Source organism: Ascidia mentula, chromosome 4 (assembly GCF_947561715.1).
Source record: "Ascidia mentula chromosome 4, kaAscMent1.1, whole genome shotgun sequence".
Taxonomy (NCBI): Eukaryota; Metazoa; Chordata; class Ascidiacea; order Phlebobranchia; family Ascidiidae; genus Ascidia; species Ascidia mentula.
In genome coordinates this window covers 8330681-8349002 of record NC_138569.1, presented here as the reverse complement: position 1 = coordinate 8349002, position 18322 = coordinate 8330681, and the positions used below count along the sequence as shown (strand labels likewise).

Genomic DNA, 18322 nt, shown 5'->3' with positions numbered 1-18322 from the left:
TCAACGTACAAAGTTTTAATTGTGACGTCATAAGGCCAGTATTGTAACAATCCAAATCTGCAGCATTGAAAAAAATAAAATGTTCAAAACATTCTTTACATTTGTCACAAAATACCCATAAATAATACTTCGATGGCTAAAAGGTTGTTTGTAGCCATCTTTTGTATTTTTATGCCTTGCAAGACTATTTATATTCCGAACAATTGATTTGCGTAACAATCACACAATAACCAACTTGTGTTGTTTCCATTCGGCATTATCTTTTTGTTGCATAAAAATGCCGCGTGACTTGCAGAGCGTTATAAATGTCGTAGCCCCTTATGGTTTCAAGCGTATTGAAAGTAACTTGGAGCAACAAACCGGACCAAGGTCAAGAAGTCTTTCAACCAATTTGGGGCCTAGTGAGAAGTGCGATTCCTGCAACTGGCATCGTCATGGTGTCCAACACTTGCATAGGCTGGAGCAATGTGGAAACGCGAATCATTTCATCCGCAGGCATAAACAAGACAACTTTTCGGGACTGCGGTACGAATTTAACAGAGTTTGTAGGGCGGTTGGACTTTTGCCCAATCCGATGTCAAGGATGCTGTTTGAAGAAGTTAAAGAACGATTTCCTGATAAGGTATTTTCAGTATTAGACGGGTTCGTTTACTAGGCTACTTGAATCCCAAAATAAATTAAGTGTATGTATTTGTGACGCAACTACCAACAAATCCATGTTTCGTTGCCTTACCACAGGGTGTCGCAAAAGCGCTCAACTGGAGCATATTAATTGTAGGAGTGTATATACTTCATTAGTATCGATTTTCTGAGATAAAGAATTAAAATGACCTCGCAAGACCTCTAAACTACTGTGTAAAAGTTAAGCATTAAACAAACAAAATATTAGCAATAACAAATCAACTGACAAACTGACTCTTCGCAACAAAATTCCAGATGCCCACAATGCCATGTCACCACATGCACGAGAGGTATCGGGAGCCACCGTGTATGTCGTACTACAGTCCAAAGCCTAGTCATGTGCTTACATCACTGCAAGGTAAATTTTCACTATACAATCAACTTTTTTAGAAATTTGTTCGTGTTGTAGGTGGAAAAGTGTTAAACGAGGTGGACCACCAAAGAACACGTAACCTTCAAGCACAAGCCCCGTTATCTACTGTTGTTGTTTTTCTGAGCAAGCAGATCATTTTTCCGAAGGCCATAGAATATCTTCGTGGATTTGGTGAAATCGAAAGCATGACGCAGCAGGGACCAAGATCTTTTCGTGTCGTGTTTAGGTATTGCATATTGTTTGATAGGCAATTGCGCATATCTCAAAACAGATTTTACGTATTGGGAGCTTTATTGGTAAGCTTCGGTCGGTTAACATGAATAATCTCATTTGCTTGTCAGTTATATAAGCGTCGATTCACAGTTTTGAGGACTCCGAAGTCTTTTCTTTGTTACGACTTTATTTTGTTAAGCAGCTACTGGGTGGGGCAGACTCTTGTTTCAGGGTTCGAATTAGCGGTAAAAAAACGTATCGCAAAAACGTTACAACTTAAATTCCAATACTTAAATTTTGCTTCGTACGCGATTGTGCATCACCTTAAAACCTGCTGTTTTAAACTCGTTGATTTAATATTTGGTTCGTCATACATCGCCATCGTTTCATTGACTTGCGCAATAGTGGCTTGAAAAAATAAGAGCATTGAAAGAAAATAGTCGTTGACATTGTCAAGAAACGTTAACAACGTTGTTTGCATCAGCGCTTGTTGCGTGTACGAATAAATAGATAAAGAAGAATGCGGCGCCTTATAATCTGCTGCGTGTTGCATCGCAATAATCTCAAAAACGGGTCGCAACAACTCCAAAAACGGTTCGCAATTTGCGAATTGCGAACTGCTAATTCGAACCCTGTGTTTCATAGTTTTTGGTGGAAGCCAGTTAATTCCGTGATCAACCGCGCTAATTAGTTACCGAGGTAACATTTCCGCCAACAGGAAGGCTGATACAAAGCCTTCGTCATGTGACGTCGACAAGTGACCCCAATTTTTCACAGTCCTGTGTCATGTATGCATTTCAGCAATTTGCTCAGCGCATGTGAAGCTGTACGTCATTCGGACCATCGGTTCATCCAGTGCTCGTGGTATCACAGGGGCTTGGCTGAGAGAAGATTTATTCGCAGAAAAAAGCAAGCTCTTCATGTCGTCACAGTTTCTTCCAATGGGGGATGCTAATTTTAAACGCTATATTAATGTGAAATAAAACTTGAATATCGCAAAGCTTTTTGTCAACGGCGTGCCCTTAAAGTTAATCAAACAAGATTGATTGATTCATTATTGTGTTAATAGGTGCACTAACACAAGTCCAAAAGAAATAAGCCCCGCAACACTATTATACAACATTACATTCCTGTGAACTGAAGCACATAATTGCCAGTTAATGTACGTTTTTAAGGAAAGCCGTTGATCAAACCGTCATTTCAGTCTCAATTTTATCGGAAGTGGCATCAAATGAGCGCACCGCAACAAAATAAACTAGCAGTCTTAAAAAAAGGAGCTAATAAGGTTTTTTGGAACTTGACAAAATACTTTTAGTTATTTTCTTAGGACCACATATCCCACGTTGGTTACAGCATGTACTACTGGAGTTTTCTATATGATTACAGTCACAAAAACACCAAATGTGCATGAAAGAGTTTTATTCTTTGCTAAGTTCAAAAGATTGCACCAGAGTCATGTAATGTGTAAACAAACATGCATAAACTTAAACAGTGCTTTTTAAGATAAGCAAAGTGCTTTTTAACTTCGGGCAAAATATGTACCACAACTACAGTTTTGTAAATTTATATGTACCTTTTATGGTTATTAACAGTGCATTTCCACTGTGTGAGCACAATAGTGTACATTTCAGTGAACTACTACATGATGAATTTGTTTGAAACTGTTGCTTCCAGAACTTCAAAGAATATTTGAACTCAAATATGATTATAATACATTATATGGGCAATACAAGCTTTACTAGCTGTGGTCACTGCTTATAAACTTTATTATTAACTGAACTTCTGTTTTAGGTAAAACAATGATAACATCCATATACTTTTGGCACAATTAAACAATTTTCTCCAAACTTCATTAAAACCTGTATGACTTAAATTCATAAAAAAAATATGGGTACCTACTGACCTTTAAGTATTGATCAGTAACTACAAAAATTAATTGATTTTGTATGTAAAAAAATCAATAAGCCCATTTTCACTTGTGTTCAATGCCTTTGACACATGACCATTTTCCACAAATTATACAACATAACAGGGTAGGCACAGCAACCAGAGCTACAACAAAAGCATTTACATCAGTAGTTAAGTTTTGGCAAAAACATCCAAATTGCATTTGTGACGTACAATGTGTATACAAATGAATTGTTATCAAAAAAACTCATTTCATATCTTTTCTAGCATCTGCCCCAGGGTCTGAATCCACAACAAGCTTATTGTGAAGTTCCATCAGACCTTTAAAATACTTCACTGTTTTCACTTTCAACTCCATAGTTGCATTCTCATCACAAATGAAAATAGACTTTGGATGTTGCTGGAATGCTGACACAGTCCACATGTGACTAACACCCCCTTCTATTGCCTTGTGCAAGGCATAGGCTTTGTGGGCACCAGTAATTAAGATCATAACCTGTACAAAAAAAAAGTTATTAAACCTAAAAAATCCTTTCTTGGATAATTCCCATGTATAAAAAAAAAAAAAAGATTTTTTGACAGAACTGACAAAATACAAGAGAACAGACCATTGGCAACAATATTTTCTAATCTAATGCAAACATTAAAACCCAGATACATCACACCTCTACTTTTAAAGAACAAGCCACAGCAATGAGTTGACACAACAGGTAATGTATCAACTACTTACCTCCTGTGCATCCATAACAGTTCCCACTCCTACTGTGAGAGCTTGTGTGGGCACCTTTGACAGGTCATTGTCGAAGAATCTTGCATTGGCCAAGATTGTTTCCTGTGCCAATGTCTTCACTCTTGTCCGAGACACCAGACTAGAGCCTGGTTCATTAAAGGCTATATGTCCATCTGGACCAATGCCACCTACAAAAAGATTTACCCCACCAGCTTCCTTAATCTTCTTCTCAAAGTCATTACACTCAGCCACCAAGTCTTCAGCATTGCCATCAAGAATATGCACATTGTTGGGGTCAATGTCTATGTGCTTAAACAGGTGATCAAACATAAAAGAATGGTAACTCTCCGGGTGGTCTCTTGGTAATCCAACATATTCGTCCATGTTGAATGTCTTGATATACTTAAATGATAAAACTCCAGACTTGTGAAACTCAATCAATTTTTTATATGTTCCCATTGGTGTGCTGCCTGTGGGCAAACCAAGGACAAAGTATTTGTCAGGGCCTGGTTGAAAGGCCAGGATTTTGTTTCGGATATACTTGGCTGCCCATGTGCTAACTTTATCCACATCATCCAATATGACCAGTCTCATTTTTGCAGCTAACGGTTACAAGGCACAAACCTACAAGAAGAAGCACATGTTAATAGGAAACAATACAGTGACAAATAACATGTAGGTCTTTTACCTAAGCTACAAAAAACAAAATGTGCAATATCTGGCAAGTAAAGAGTAACACCTAGTGAAGAACTGTGTAGGTACACATAATTGGATATGAAGCAAACAACAAAAGAGACAAACCACAATTGCACTAACAAAAAATAAATAAATATTTTAAATTTTGCAGTATTCATACATTCATCGCCAAAAATTAAAATTGTGCTATTAATGAGGTCACAGAAGGATACACAAAAATAGTTTCTTTTTTTACATAAGTTCACAAACCACGCATCAGAGTATATACTTAAGAAAAGAAGTTTGGCATGTGCTGCTGTGACAAAAATGCTTCATAACCTTATTTAAATTTTCTTTGTGCAATGTGTCTTATGCCAGTGCATGTTATAAATATATTTTAAATTTTAAAAATTGCACGGCAATTATAAGGTTTCATATGAAGGTCAAATGACATAATTAAAAAAACACCATGTTAAATTTTGTTGATGACGTTGTAAGTGCTGTAGAATTAAACAACAGAAATGCTGAGGTTCACTGTATAGGCTTTCACTCATGATTATATCACAAAACAAACAAACAAAAGATATACCAGATGTAGCGTTATGACACCAGTTTGCATACACACAGTTAAAAAAACCTTCTCAATTTGAACTTTTTTATGGGATTTCTTTCAATTTCTCCACCATGCAAACAACCACCTGCACACTGACTTCCACCACTACATTTCACCTTTGGTGTTTGAGTGCTGTCTTGTGCGATGGGAATGCAAAACAAGTCATGCAAGCTGCAAGGAATGCTGTTGGACGACAACATGGCATGAAGGAGCCCCCGTGCCTTCCGCAATACAAGGGACCCATTCATCTGCATTGAAAGGTGGGAAAAATGGAGAAGCATTTCATCAGAGGCTAGCTTTAAGTCAGACACATCTGCTCCGTACAAGGCAATAATTGCAACACAAATAAACAGATGGAAGTAATTGGTCTGGTAGTGCGCCCAGCAAGACTCCCATATCAGTAGTGCTTCAAAATCTGTAAACTCACGCTTAAAACAGAGTAGAATCCATCTGTGGGCGAACAACAGTTCCATAGCACCTGGTCCACAGTTTAGAAGGTTCTCATAAAAAGAAGGCAACAGCAAGCGCAAAAGCTCTCTCAAATACATCAGCTGCTTTTCCATATCTGAATCTGATGGTGAGCTGATGAAAATGGTACGCTGCATTAGGCCAACAAAGCACCAAAATACATCACTTTCTTCCCGAATTTCAATCAAAAGTGGTGAAAGTAGATCTGACATGCCTTGTGTATAACTGGTATTAGTGTAGACCGAATAATTCAGCAATATTCTTTCAAGTGTGGCAAGGTTTGGATTGTCCTCTCCCTGGTAAAACGGGTTTCCCCTATCAGTTCGTAACACATCTTTTTCAACTGAACATGCAACATTTTTTAGGAAATCTGATACTTCATTTCCATTCATTAGAGCTTCTCGCTCACAGTTTACTGCCACATATTTATGGTGTCGTTCCATCCGAATTTCTTCTCTTTCAGTCACAGTTGTGTTTAAATTGTAGTATTTAAGTAGGAATGGCCATACCTCTGGTCTTAGTTCCTTTTCCACACCTCCAAAGAACACAGCCTTTTGTATATTTTGCTCATTTTGAATTCTTCCAAACTCATCTGTATACAGCATCCAAGTGTCAGGAGTTAGACTTCGGTAAAGCCCTTCCTCTGGGTGTCTTTCTTCATTAGTCAGTTGGGGCCGCACGAAAGAAAAATGATTGATACTCAAATGTTCATCTGACTTTTGAGCCTGATTTATGTTGGCTTTCCACTCCTTAAAAACTGCATACACACAGTCGAGACCACCGTAGTGAAAATGTAATACCCTGTACTGAGATTCCTTACTGGCAATAACCAGTTCACCATTGGTACAATTATCATTTCTGAAAAAAATTCTCAGGGAACGCATCTCTGCCAAATCAACACTAAATGCACCAAATGCTGAATCTTTAGGTGGCCTTATTACATGGCCATTAAAAGCAGTGGATTTTTTTTGATACTGTATTGAGTTTTCTGGAAACTGAAAGTTGTGAATTCCCATTGGTGATTTGGACATATCCAAACTGTTTCCACTGCAGTCTAGTGTCGAATCATGTTCCAGTGGGTCAATAGTTTCATTCCCTTTAATGTCCAAAGTGTCTTCATTTGAGGTTGGATCTTGTTCTATGTCACTAAACGATGTGACTGTGTCGGATGGTGAAATAGATTTGTATTCGGATGTTGCTGAAGAACTTGATGGAGATGGTAGTTCATCAACCTCAGTATTCTCATGTGAAGGAAGATTAACAGCATTATTGTCAGAAGGTCCAAACTTCTTGCTTGGTTTCCAACTCAGCATCACTGATGTTGAAGTTTCATCTACTTTGGCAGATATACTCAAGAAGCCCCCATGATGGGTTATAGAGTTGGACAGCAAGCCTGGAGGATGTATGCAAACATTGTTTTTACAATACAGAATCTCACCATCAACAGGAGGAACAGTTTTCACACCTACAGTTTGATTGGTCAACAACTGAATAAACTGTTTGGACACTTTTTCCATAATTGTGCAATTACAAGTGAAAAAAAAGAACACCAAGGCAACCTGCATTAAAAACACAAAAATACTGTAACAAGTGGACCAAATTATAAACCAGAAAGATATTAGATATATACGTTTTAAAAACACTCACCACTTAACACCTACGACTGTTTTAAACAAGAAACAACAAACCGTTTGCCTCAGTGTCATTACTGCCACTACTGCTACAGGGCACACTCTCACCGCAATTCACCGTTCTCTCCAACGAACAGAAGCAGTCATGCACTATTCATTCACGTCACGCGATTGCTTGGAGCTTCACATAGCACCACAACTCTCTGGCGTCACCTGACAACTGACATGAACAAAACAAACAATTCCTTAGGTGGAGGTAAGGAGTAACATCCACCTCACATGACACTCTGCGCGCGATCGGAATAACAACAACATCGAACTTTTGCAACCAAGCCGTAGTACGTATGTCCGCAACATACTGCATAGTATCAGTTGCGTAAAATACAGTCAACCAGTCCACGTTTTCCGTGCCTAAAACAGGCAACACGCTAGTATTGGTGGTCAGAAATTTACACAATGTCTGTTCACCAGTCGCATAACCTGAAAGATGTACCAGATCAGTTGGGGTATTTAGTTTTAAACGAAGATGGTGATGTACTTGAATCGCATGGAGATTTGAGCAACGATGCAAAAACAGCTAAGGTTTTGATGAGAATGGTTCAAATTGCTTGGAAGGTGAAGCTTGGAACCTCGGAAAGTCCTGTCACAAGACTTAGTTTAATCTTTTCTGACCATATGCTGCTTGCAACCGTATGTAACGAGAAGATATATATTGTGAAAAAGCCGAACCTTGCTCAAGCCGTCATTGCATAAAAAGTCTCTGCTGAATGAAGAAATTTAAAACCAACTTTCACAGTGACATATGATGCAGAGCAATGAATGAGACTGGGTTTTCTCACACAATGCAACCTGGACTACATTTATCATCTTTTTGCCAACAAAATTGTTTTTTATGTACTTTTCTGTTAGATAAAGTTTTTTTCAAATGAAAATGAATTCTACAGTGATTTTTTTGTCTTTTCCATTAATATTATTATTAAACACTATTTCTCACTGCAAATTGTTCTATTTCATATTTAGATTGTGTTGTATGTTAACATAATTAACTGTTATGCCTGATGGAAGGATCAAAGGCAAAGGATGATTTAACGGGTGGGGATATTCAGAATGATTTGTTATTCAAATGTTTTTTTTTTGTTAAAGTAGTTGGCTGTAAAGGAAACATGTTTTGCTTTTTCCTTATGCAGGCCCAGTGAAACGCTCCAATCGACAAAAGAAGAGAAAAAAGTTTTTTGATGATGATGCCACAGAAGCTGCCAAAATAGTGCAAAAGGCAAAAACAAAGACACCCAAAGTGAAAGAAAAAGAGTGAGTCCATTGTTACACTTTTTGTGTTTTACACATATAAGTCCACTAATGTTTGGGATAGATTAGTATATAGAAATGGGCTGTTATGAAGTTTTTGATCATTATTTAATAGGGTTTACAATTACAGACTCATTCAAGTGGATATAGAAAATGACAAGTCAACACCAAGTTCAGATGAGCCTTCTGAAGTAGGTGCTTGATTTATGCTTTCGAAAACACAAACTACTGCATGTTCTTTATTTGCATATTCAGGAACATATTGATGAAGAAGAAAAATGGTTGGAAGCTCTGGAAAAGGGTGAACTGGATGACAATGGAGATTTACCCAAAACAAAGGACCTGTCCTTACTAACGGCAAGACAGAGGGCAAAATTGGACAGGACAAGCACCCCAAACCGTTGCGAGGAAGTTTCTCCGACTCCTAAAGAAGAACTTAGTGAAGAAGCCTTGAAGAAGAGAGATGAAAAGAACAAAAAACGAAAGTTACAAGTGAGTACTAGCAAAGATATCGGCAGTATTTAGCAATAAATTTGATAATTTATTTGTAAAAGAGACTTATATCATTGTAATGCTGAAGCAGAACTGCTGGTAACGGCCATATGCTTGATTTGGGGTTTTACAAATTTCCTGGTAATTTTCAGTAATATATAAATGATTTTCAGGCTGTAAAACGCGCAGAAGAGAGCAAGAAGCAAACAATAGAAAGACTGGTTCAAAGCAACAAACTGAACAAAGATTCAAACAAAGGAAAATCAGCATTGAACGGCGTTGCCATGATAAAGTATATCAGTACAGCAACAGAGACCACCATGTCTTTTCCTGAAGGGGTGGATTATCCACTTGAACCAAGAAAGACAGAACCCCCTCCACCGACAAGGACGTGTTCAATATGTGGGAACCGAAGAAAATATGATTGCTCGAAAACAGGGGTTGCTCTTTGCAGTTTGACCTGTTACAAGAAAAACCTAGATATGAAAAATGTGCCACAGATTAATCCTCCCATAAAGGTCAAGTGAAAACAAGAAATGAAATGGAGTTTACTGAAAAGGAGGTCTTGGAGAAGGTCGCCCAAGTTCAAGAGTGTGTTGTTGCCATTGTGCTCTATTTCGGTACAGGCGTTACACTAAAAAAAATAGTAATGCACAAAGGTCAAACGGAAAGACCGCTAAACGTTTGCCAACTTAAACAAAATAGCTCTAACAATTAACCATCACTGTAAGCAACCCAACGGGTTTTTGGAAAGAGAACAAAGAAACATACTGTCCAGTGTCCACACACCAGTGCAAAATAAGTGTCAGGAATAAATATTGTGGTGATCGCAACTGGCCTAGTCTAGGTTGCTGTTACGATGTAACAGACAGGTGGTGTAGTGCAGGGCTTCTCAAACTGGGGTAGTAACCCTGTGATGAGTCTTACGACGAATTTTCTGGGTCGCGAGAAGTTTACCAATGTCACACATATAACAAACTCCGCCTCCACACACGTATGCTGGGTCATGACGTTGATTGTTTCACATGTCATGTTGCAATTGCTGTCAAACAGGAAGGGTCGCTGGAAATTTTAACACTTATGAAAGGGGTCTTGTTCATTAAACTGCACAATAGACGAACAGAACCTACAGCGATAAATCGTTGGTCTGGGGGGTCGCATCGACCTCGTATTGTAGCACTACGCAGGATTTTTGTGTTGCAGAGAAACAAAAAATCGTATGACATAGGATAAACAAATGTTTCACCTGGTATATGTGGTGTTTAATACATTTCAGTGGGTAATTTTTCGTAATGCATGACAAATTCCCATAACGTTTTTCGTATATATAAGTGCGATTTGTCGGAGATTTAACCCCGGTGTATGTGAACAACGTGCTCCACGCATATGTGAATTTGGCATTTTCCGATCCGTAGATCTTGAGTAAATTTCCAAGTCGGCGTGCAAAAGTAAATGCGAAGAATACATAATGGTAAGTGCACATGATTTTTGACGTTGACGGTAGCAATTATACTTTCCAATTGTACAAACTATGATTTATAATTTTCTGTCTTGTTTGACGATTTAGCCGCAAAACGAACATATTGAACTTCATCGCAAGCGACATGGATACCGATTGGACTTCCACGAACGCAAGTATGACTTACAATTGTTAGGCGTTTATTGTTGTATGGATGTAACCTCCGGAGGTACATAACTTATGTGTAATAGGCCTCAAGGCCTATAAGTATTCTAATCCGACGTTCTTCATAAAAAAAATACAGACGGAAAAAGGAGGCAAGAGGTGCTCATATTCGTGCTAAACGAGCAAAGAAGTTGATTGGTCTTAAAGCCAAACTATTTAACAAACAACGGCACCATGAAAAGATTCAAATGAAAAAAACAATTAAGGTACAAATGGTTATTTATGTACTCGTCTAATACTTTGTAATTTTAAATCATCCTGAAATCAGATGCATGAAAAACGAAATTCCAAACAAAAAGATGATGAGAAAACCCCAGACGGTGCAGTTCCTGCGTACCTTCTGGATCGTGAGGGTCAGAGCCGAGCAAAAGTTCTTTCAAATATGATCAAACAAAAACGAAAAGAAAAAGCTGTAAGTTGCTACATTTCTGTCTTTATCTTTGCTCTGCTCCAAGTTTCTTACTTACAAAAGATATGTTTATAAACAGGGAAAATGGGAAGTGCCCTTGCCAAAAGTTAGAGCACAGAGTGAAGCAGAAGTGTTTCGAGTTATCACAACTGGAAAAAGAAAAAGTAAGTGAAGACTGTTCATTGATTCCCATCTGTGAAATGGTTTGTATTTGTCTGGCGACTTTTGAATTTTTGTGCAAGCTTGGAAATAATTGGCTTGTAACCACTTGAATCAAACTTACACTAAATTTTACAGAGAAGGCATGGAAGCGTATGTGTACCAAAGTATGTTACGTGCCTGACAACTTCACAAGAAAACCCCCAAAATATGAGAGATTTATTCGACCAATGGTAAAACTTGCTTGTGATCCATAAATAGCTTTTGCATTAACCAAACATTTTGGTAGGCACTGCGGTTTAAAAAGGCTCATGTCACACATCCGGAATTAAAAGCTACATTTTGTTTACCAATTATCGGAGTAAAAAAGAATCCATCTTCAACAATGTACACTTCACTTGGAGTCATTACCAAAGGAACTGTTCTTGAAGTTAATGTCAGTGAACTTGGACTTGTAACACAAGGTGGAAAAGTAATTTGGGGAAAGTTTGCTCAAGTGACTAACAACCCAGAAAATGATGGTTGCATTAATGCCGTTTTACTTGTCTAGAAAACTTAAATACAGTATTGCAATTACATCTTGTTTCGAATTTGTCTCAAGAGGTAATCTAGACCAGCACAATCAAAAATGTTTTGTTGAGTACCACTAAACACCACATAAAATCCACATGATGTATTTAACTATTGGCATATTTTGCAACATATTCTTTACTGTGATGGACAACAGCTCCATGATCCAACTGATACTTGCACAAAGCTCGCAATGGTTTGAGTAAAGCCTGCAAAGAAATAAGTGTCAAGATGTGGAAACAATGTGTATTTCGTTTAATGCAATTTGTATACCTGTTTAATGCTGTCATTTTGTTCAGTGTGTGACAGTGCTATAGCAGCACATTCCAATGTAGAAAGGCTGCTATCACTTGGTTGCGTCCGTATTACATATTCACTGGTTGTGGTAATCCTTAATTTAACCTAAAAAAACATTACTGGAGTAATCAACATATTCTTTGGATATTTCAATGCATCACACCTTTTTCAGTTTTTTCAAAAATTTATTTTGGGCATAAATAGAGGAAGCTTGCTTCCATGTTCCATCCAGTAACAAAATGTTATAATGTTGGTCACAGTGGTTGCTTTTAGTAACAATGTCCTCAATATTTTGTGCATCATCCACTGGGAAAAGAAGGAATGTATTGTGTTCTTTTAAAGTTTCATGTAATCCTGGGTAGCTTTGCTCAGTAAACTTTTTGCCTTTGTAGACTGTGCATGTACCATCTGTCAAACATGCATTCAAAATAGAAACTGTGTTCAAGGGGCGACTTTCCTCATTTGGGTGCTGTAAAATGTACAGCGATGTTCTTCGAATGTTTAATTGTTCCTTTGGCAAATGCTCGCATAAACACACAGTGATGGGACGCCTGAAAAAAAACACTTGTATATGTGCACACAATGTGCATGGCATATTATTGTACCTGCATCCAGAACAGATAACTCTTCTCTTTTTTGGATTAAATGTCAGGTCCGAAAACGTTTCCAGAAAGCTACCTTCATCTTCCATTTAAACAGTTGTTACAAAACAATAGAATATACTAGAAATTGGTTATATTTTGGAAATATCAAATGACCTTTTTATTTTAAAATATGGTGAACAAAGTGCAATTAGTACAAATTTGTTCCACCTCCACTGGTGCAGTAGACGGTCAATTACAACCCACAACTTCTGCTCAAATTCTATTACATAGTTTAAAATAAAATGTATAACAATCAGTTGCATGTTGGTAAAATACAAATGCCACATTTTGACAGTTTATCGGGTGGAAAAACAACAGAAAGGAATCATCAAAATCCATATCTCATTCTTGCAGCTTTTCTTGCTTCTCTACCTGATGCCCAAGCATTTTTCAATTCAATCTCTCTGGCCTGGGCTTGGTGAATCAGGTATGACATTTGGTGCTTTCGCTTGCTTAATGCTGAAGGCCCATCTTTCGTTTTGCCATGCGACATCCTGTTCAAATTTTTTTCCTCTGAAATGGACTTCAAAAGCAGTTCCTTGTTGCCTTCCAAAGCAGAGTCTGCATTAACATCAATAAATTCCACCTTTTCCTTGCGGTTTTTCTTTCCTTGAATCCTCAAAAACTGTTCATCCTGCCTCCATTGCTGGTTTGGTCCAGGTGGGAAGTTTTCAGCAACAACAGTTTGGGTAGAATGAGGTTCTTCAGGTGGGGGTGGAGGAGGTGGCTCAAGCAAAATTTCATTCACTGTTGGATTAATTGTATTTGCTATCTCTTCTGGTTCTTCCACCAGCTCATCTGGAACTTCAACTTTCTTTACATAGGAAAAAAAATTAGTTTCTGAATCGGACAGGTCACTGTCATCACTCTGGTCATTTGTGACTGTTTTTGATGGAGTTTGTTTTTCAGGTTTGGGCTTGCTAAAAACATGAGGGATCAATGGTCTGTTTGGTTGCTTTCCCATACCAATTGAATTTCTTGGTGCTGGAAGTTTTGAAAACAAACCGGATCTTTCGGAAGACCGTTCTGAAAAAGTTTTTGCCCTCTTTGTCTCAGGCTCATCTTCATCTGAAGAGGTATGCTTGATTTTGGGAACAATAATTTTTACCTTTTCTCGTTTGGTGGGCTTTACTGGAGTATTTGTAGCTTCTTCATCTGACTCGCTAGAACTGTCATACATTGACAGACCCAACGACATAGTTTCTTGTAATAAGCACTTGTTTTAGCACATAAATTTCCCTTATACTTACAAAAACTCAAAAAGGTAAATAATTTACTTTATTTGAAACAAAGTATTAAATAACACCCAAATAGGAATCCAGTAAAGCACATGTACCCCATTTGCATGGTTCAAGGTAAATTCTAAATCAAGTTTAAATACTATTGTCCCACTCCCTATGGTAGATGCTAAAGAACCACCCCACAGCTAGGTCGGCAATTGTGGTCATAGAAATCGTGCAAATATGGGGTATATTGGTTTTGGGAAAGTGTAAACAAACACCTGTCAAATTAATTTGGTAGCATTATTTAAATATCAATTAATTTTTAATCATTTGCCGAACTAGCATCTGATGCCGAAATAACAGTAATACCTTGTAGGTCTCATGTAGGGATATCACGGAATGAACGGCGGGAAAGAAATCACGTGAACAAGGTCCTTTTTTGCAGCGTGCGATTGCGTTTGTGTGGATTTGTTGGAGTCATGGATCAAGTTGTAAGTATAAATTTTTTTTTCAATGAGTTTGATTGCTTTGATTCCAGGGAAAGACGCCATTTCAGAAACTGTATTCATATGCCCAAGAAGATTTTTCACGAAAGCATGAAACAGTCGTGGTGAGATTTTTCGAAGGATTTTTTGAAATGTTGTAACCCCTGTAAGCATGTCCGTAAACTTTGTTACAGCTATGTACCTGTGATGGGCTTTAAAATGGCGGATTTTATGTCTACAAACACAGTTATAAAGGTTGGTCAACAATGATGTAGGTAGGGTACATTAAAAAAAGTTTAAACCATTTTTTTTGTTCTGGCTTAAGTGGTTTCAGACAAGGCAGGAGGCATGGAACTCCATGCAACACTTTGTAAATTCCTTAAAACTGAAATTGAAGGATTCAAAAGTCAAAGTTTTTGGTTTGTGGCAATATTAATTGTTCATTTTAGTAGGACCTCTTCTTGTGGAATTAATTTACAATGTTGTGTTATTTTCTATGTAATGTCATGCTCAAGAGTGAAATGGTGGCCAGAATAGCACATGATACAAATGATAATTTTGCCTGTAATGCAGATGCACATAAATGGCATGTACATTGGAATGATACTACAGGCATTCCATATGTAGTTGTTCAGGAGGAGTGCTGGAAAACATCTTGGCATTTTGACAGAACTTCAGTTTGCCAACATTTTCAATGCCAGTATTTAGTGACAATTTCACATGTACTGCATTTACAGGAGTACAAAAATATGGTATAAATTATATGCAATATTTGATGAACTTAATATCTACACACAAATTTCACTTGTCTGTTTATTTAACGATACTTATAGTATGTACATACACGTCTCTGCTTTTGTGTTTATAATACTAGGGTACAGAGTTCCTAGTTGCAACGGCAAGCAAAGAGATTAGAAATCGCCTTTCTTCCAAAGATGCAGATTTGTTGCAGGAAGAAGGTTTTTGTACACAGCTTGTTAAAGTCAAATTTGAGACGGAAAAACCAGCTAATGAAATGGTTTGCATAGTTGTCTTGCTACTTTCAAGTAGGCACCACTACAGATGTACATTATGTTTTTAGATTACGAGTACCAATGAGTTGGACTGTTTAAACAGTGGCAAGCGAAAGGTATAGGTAGTTAGAATTTTTATTTGTACTATAATTTTTAATACTGAAATCTCACAGTGGGTTTCTTCAGTGAATGAAGCTTACAGACTTATAGAAAAGTTTGAGGTTTCAACAATAACCAAGTTTATTATAAAAAAAAGGAAAGAATATGGTATGTTGATGAAAGTATCAAAAACCATTATGTAATTAGTGATTGCAAGAAAGTGCTTTTTTCCAGATACATCCAAAAGTCGAATATTTTGGGACAAATGTTCTCAAATTCCGTACATTATTTTAAGAAGTTTGACTTTAGAATGTCACCAGGGAAAAGATCATAACAAACAGAAGAAAGAAAAGTGTTCAGCTGTTCCTAAACAAGTAAATTTTGTGACGACAAAGCACTTTTGATATACTAACAGATTATGTTAAGTTGCAAGATCACCCTAATCCTTTAAAAAAGAGGTTGTGTGTGCAAGGAACGAAGAAAAAGAATTGCAAAGCAATTATATTTGTTCAAGAAATTATGAAATTTCCGCAGTTTCAGGTTTGTTGTTTTTTAACAATGTTGCATTGTTAAACAGTATAATGTGTTTAAACAGAACAACTTCTATCCAATAATCCATATTCCTTCTTTATAGTCATCCATCAAAGATGAATTTATTAAGAGCAAGATAAGCATCATCATTAAAGATCTATTAATGATCAATGATGTACAGTTGGTGAAAGAACTGGCTTGCAGCATTCTCTTTCCAAGGGATGACGATCATTCAGGCCATGTGATTGGGGAAGTGTGTACAAGTTTTGGAATAATGAATAATATTGACATAATTTTTTCAATCAATTTGTTTTAAGGCTGCCGGATTTTTACAACCTATTGATCAAAGGTTAATTGCCAAAATTGATGAACTGGTCACCGAAGGGGTAAACAGTGTTGAGGAAATTTTGCGAGTATTAAAACACTACGTAGCCCATGAACTCTTCAAAAGTGAAGATGGACCCGACCTTTCAAATAGGAGATTTTATCCTACCAAAAAGGATGTGCGAAACCATTACTACCGAGCTTTTACAAAATACAGGTTGGCAAAGATTGATCAAACCAATGTCCAAAGTTTGGTTGATGAATGGAATAGAGATGGTGATTTGGATGACAAGATTTATTTTCGTCCATATGTTGCCGGCAATGAACCCGATGTTGTTGGTGATGGGGAATCAGCACCAGTAATTAAATCAGAAAAAACTCTGTTGTTTGTTCACCAGTTTGCCTGGCAGCGCAATTTACTAATTCGATATGGGCAAGATATTTGTTTACTGGATGCTACCTACAAAACATCCAAATATGCTCTTCCACTATTTTTTCTTTGTGTGAAATCAAATGTTGGTTACCAAGTTGTGGCCAGCTTTATTACACAAAATGAGCGACAAATGGACATTGAGGAGGCATTGTCCATTTTAAAAACTTGGGCACCTTCTTGGAAACCAAACTATTTTATGGTTGACAAATGTGAAGCAGAAATACATGCGATTGAAAGTGTCTTTGCAGGTTTGTGCATTGCATGTTTAGATAAATATGTATACTAAACAAGCGTGCTTACAGATACAAATGTCCTTATTTGTGATTTCCATCGAGAACAGGCATGGGAACGATGGGTAAGAAAGTCTGACAATAATGTTGGCCAAGATAAGGATGAAGTGCTTTCACTAATGAGAAATGTAGCAAGTGCTGAATGTGAAGAGAGCTACGAAAAAGCATTGTGGCTCTTGCAGTCAAGTACACATTGGAAAAATAATTTAAAACTGCAGAAGTACTTCACTAATATTTGGCTAAAAGAAAAAAAGGTATGTGGCAACAAGCAGAATAAATGTAAAATAAACCTAAAACATATTTTAGCGATGGTTGTGGTTGCATCGAGCCGATCAGTTGAAGGTTCTCATTCGCACAAACAATGGTGTGGAGAGACAAAATCGTGTTTTGAAAGAATGTCATGTCAGATTTAGGACCGACAAGTCCCTGTCTGGCCTAATTACTATTTTACACAAGGAATTTCTGCCAAACGGTTGGAACAAGTAAGTTATTGTGTTTTAGTACTAAACCTAAGTCACAAGACTGATTTTGTAGATACAAACAAGAAAATTTACGGTCATCAAGCAATTACAGAAGTTACAACAAAAACATTCCCACCTATCTACAAAATCGACCAAAGAAGGTGGTGCAACATTGTATTAAACGTATAGGAGAGTCTGTGAATGTTGAGGAAAGTAAAATTTGTAGAATAGGAGACAATGTGTTTACTGTGGTGAGCAGTTCCACATGTGAAGTGTACAATGTAAAACTGGGTAGTGGTAGTGAATTTCCAAAATGCACATGCATTGATTTTACACTACATTTTTTACCATGCAAGCACATGTTTGCAGTTTTTAACAAGTTTTCAGATGTTGGTTGGTATAGCCTACCTGAGTGGTACCACAGCTCAGTGTACATGGTTTTGGATCCTGCTGTTGTGGACCAAATCTCTCCGGAAACTGGTTCCCATGATATGCATGTTAAAGAAATTGTTGACTCACCAACAACATTAAAAGTACCCGCTGTCAACAGCCCTACTTCGCAAGTTGATTCTGAAAACAACAAGAAAATAGATGACCCTAAAAGTTACGAA

At 37.3% G+C, this 18322-nt stretch overlaps 6 protein-coding genes and 1 pseudogene across 6 annotated transcripts; 3 read left to right on the top strand and 4 right to left on the bottom strand.

Annotated features, from left to right (window-relative positions):
* Nucleotides 1-277: 277 nt before the first annotated feature.
* LOC145898000 (uncharacterized) lies at nt 278-2222 on the top strand (annotated as a pseudogene).
* Nucleotides 2223-2677: 455 nt separating this feature from the next.
* Nucleotides 2678-4605, bottom strand: LOC145899611 (glucosamine-6-phosphate deaminase 2-like). The gene is made up of 2 exons (XM_082988470.1): nt 3906-4605; nt 2678-3671 (listed from the first exon to the last, which is right to left on the bottom strand). Exons 1-2 carry the CDS (start codon nt 4497-4499, stop codon nt 3423-3425), a joined length of 843 nt encoding a protein of 280 aa, XP_082844596.1. The 5' UTR covers nt 4500-4605; the 3' UTR covers nt 2678-3422.
* A 584-nt stretch (nt 4606-5189) lies between these two features.
* LOC145899609 (TBC1 domain family member 16-like) lies at nt 5190-7214 on the bottom strand. The gene has a single exon (XM_082988469.1). The coding sequence runs from the start codon at nt 7176-7178 to the stop codon at nt 5208-5210; it is 1971 nt and encodes a 656-aa protein (XP_082844595.1). The 5' UTR covers nt 7179-7214; the 3' UTR covers nt 5190-5207.
* An 852-nt stretch (nt 7215-8066) lies between these two features.
* Nucleotides 8067-9904, top strand: LOC145898449 (INO80 complex subunit B-like). Its single transcript, XM_082986903.1, has 5 exons — nt 8067-8384; nt 8480-8600; nt 8728-8788; nt 8853-9089; nt 9263-9904. Exons 1-5 carry the CDS (start codon nt 8351-8353, stop codon nt 9614-9616), a joined length of 807 nt encoding a protein of 268 aa, XP_082843029.1. The 5' UTR covers nt 8067-8350; the 3' UTR covers nt 9617-9904.
* Nucleotides 9905-10451: 547 nt separating this feature from the next.
* LOC145899615 (ribosome biogenesis protein NSA2 homolog) lies at nt 10452-11895 on the top strand. The gene is made up of 7 exons (XM_082988478.1): nt 10452-10560; nt 10657-10724; nt 10853-10979; nt 11042-11185; nt 11262-11346; nt 11480-11574; nt 11631-11895. Exons 1-7 carry the CDS (start codon nt 10558-10560, stop codon nt 11889-11891), a joined length of 783 nt encoding a protein of 260 aa, XP_082844604.1. The 5' UTR covers nt 10452-10557; the 3' UTR covers nt 11892-11895.
* LOC145899616 (tRNA-uridine aminocarboxypropyltransferase 2-like) lies at nt 11879-12907 on the bottom strand. The gene is made up of 3 exons (XM_082988479.1): nt 12372-12907; nt 12185-12313; nt 11879-12120 (listed from the first exon to the last, which is right to left on the bottom strand). Exons 1-3 carry the CDS (start codon nt 12897-12899, stop codon nt 12019-12021), a joined length of 759 nt encoding a protein of 252 aa, XP_082844605.1. The 5' UTR covers nt 12900-12907; the 3' UTR covers nt 11879-12018.
* Nucleotides 12908-13180: 273 nt separating this feature from the next.
* LOC145899614 (proline-rich protein PRCC-like) lies at nt 13181-14103 on the bottom strand. Its single transcript, XM_082988477.1, has one exon. It carries the CDS (start codon nt 14048-14050, stop codon nt 13181-13183), a length of 870 nt encoding a protein of 289 aa, XP_082844603.1. The 5' UTR covers nt 14051-14103.
* Between the last annotated feature and the right edge of the window lie 4219 nt (nt 14104-18322).

Bases quoted from the DNA above. Each gene is read 5' to 3' on its own strand.
- LOC145899611 (XM_082988470.1), bottom strand. From the start codon at position 4,499: ATGAGACTGGTCATATTGGATGATGTGGATAAAGTTAGCACATGGGCA. The intron at 3,672-3,905 runs GTAAGTAGTTGA...TTTTTTGTACAG, and splicing joins CTGTTATGGATGCACAGGAG to GTTATGATCTTAATTACTGG.
- LOC145898449 (XM_082986903.1), top strand. From the start codon at position 8,351: ATGGAAGGATCAAAGGCAAAGGATGATTTAACGG. The intron at 8,385-8,479 runs GTGGGGATATTC...TTCCTTATGCAG, and splicing joins GGCAAAGGATGATTTAACGG to GCCCAGTGAAACGCTCCAAT. The intron at 8,789-8,852 runs GTAGGTGCTTGA...TTGCATATTCAG, and splicing joins GTTCAGATGAGCCTTCTGAA to GAACATATTGATGAAGAAGA.
- LOC145899614 (XM_082988477.1), bottom strand. From the start codon at position 14,050: ATGTCGTTGGGTCTGTCAATGTATGACAGTTCTAGCGAGTCAGATGAA.
- LOC145899616 (XM_082988479.1), bottom strand. From the start codon at position 12,899: ATGGAAGATGAAGGTAGCTTTCTGGAAACGTTTTCGGACCTGACATTT. The intron at 12,314-12,371 runs GTGTGATGCATT...ATGTTTTTTTAG, and splicing joins TTTTGAAAAAACTGAAAAAG to GTTAAATTAAGGATTACCAC. The intron at 12,121-12,184 runs GTATACAAATTG...ATTTCTTTGCAG, and splicing joins AAAATGACAGCATTAAACAG to GCTTTACTCAAACCATTGCG.
- LOC145899615 (XM_082988478.1), top strand. The intron at 11,347-11,479 runs GTAAGTGAAGAC...TAAATTTTACAG, and splicing joins CACAACTGGAAAAAGAAAAA to AGAAGGCATGGAAGCGTATG. The intron at 11,575-11,630 runs GTAAAACTTGCT...ACATTTTGGTAG, and splicing joins AGAGATTTATTCGACCAATG to GCACTGCGGTTTAAAAAGGC.
- LOC145899609 (XM_082988469.1), bottom strand. From the start codon at position 7,178: ATGGAAAAAGTGTCCAAACAGTTTATTCAGTTGTTGACCAATCAAACT.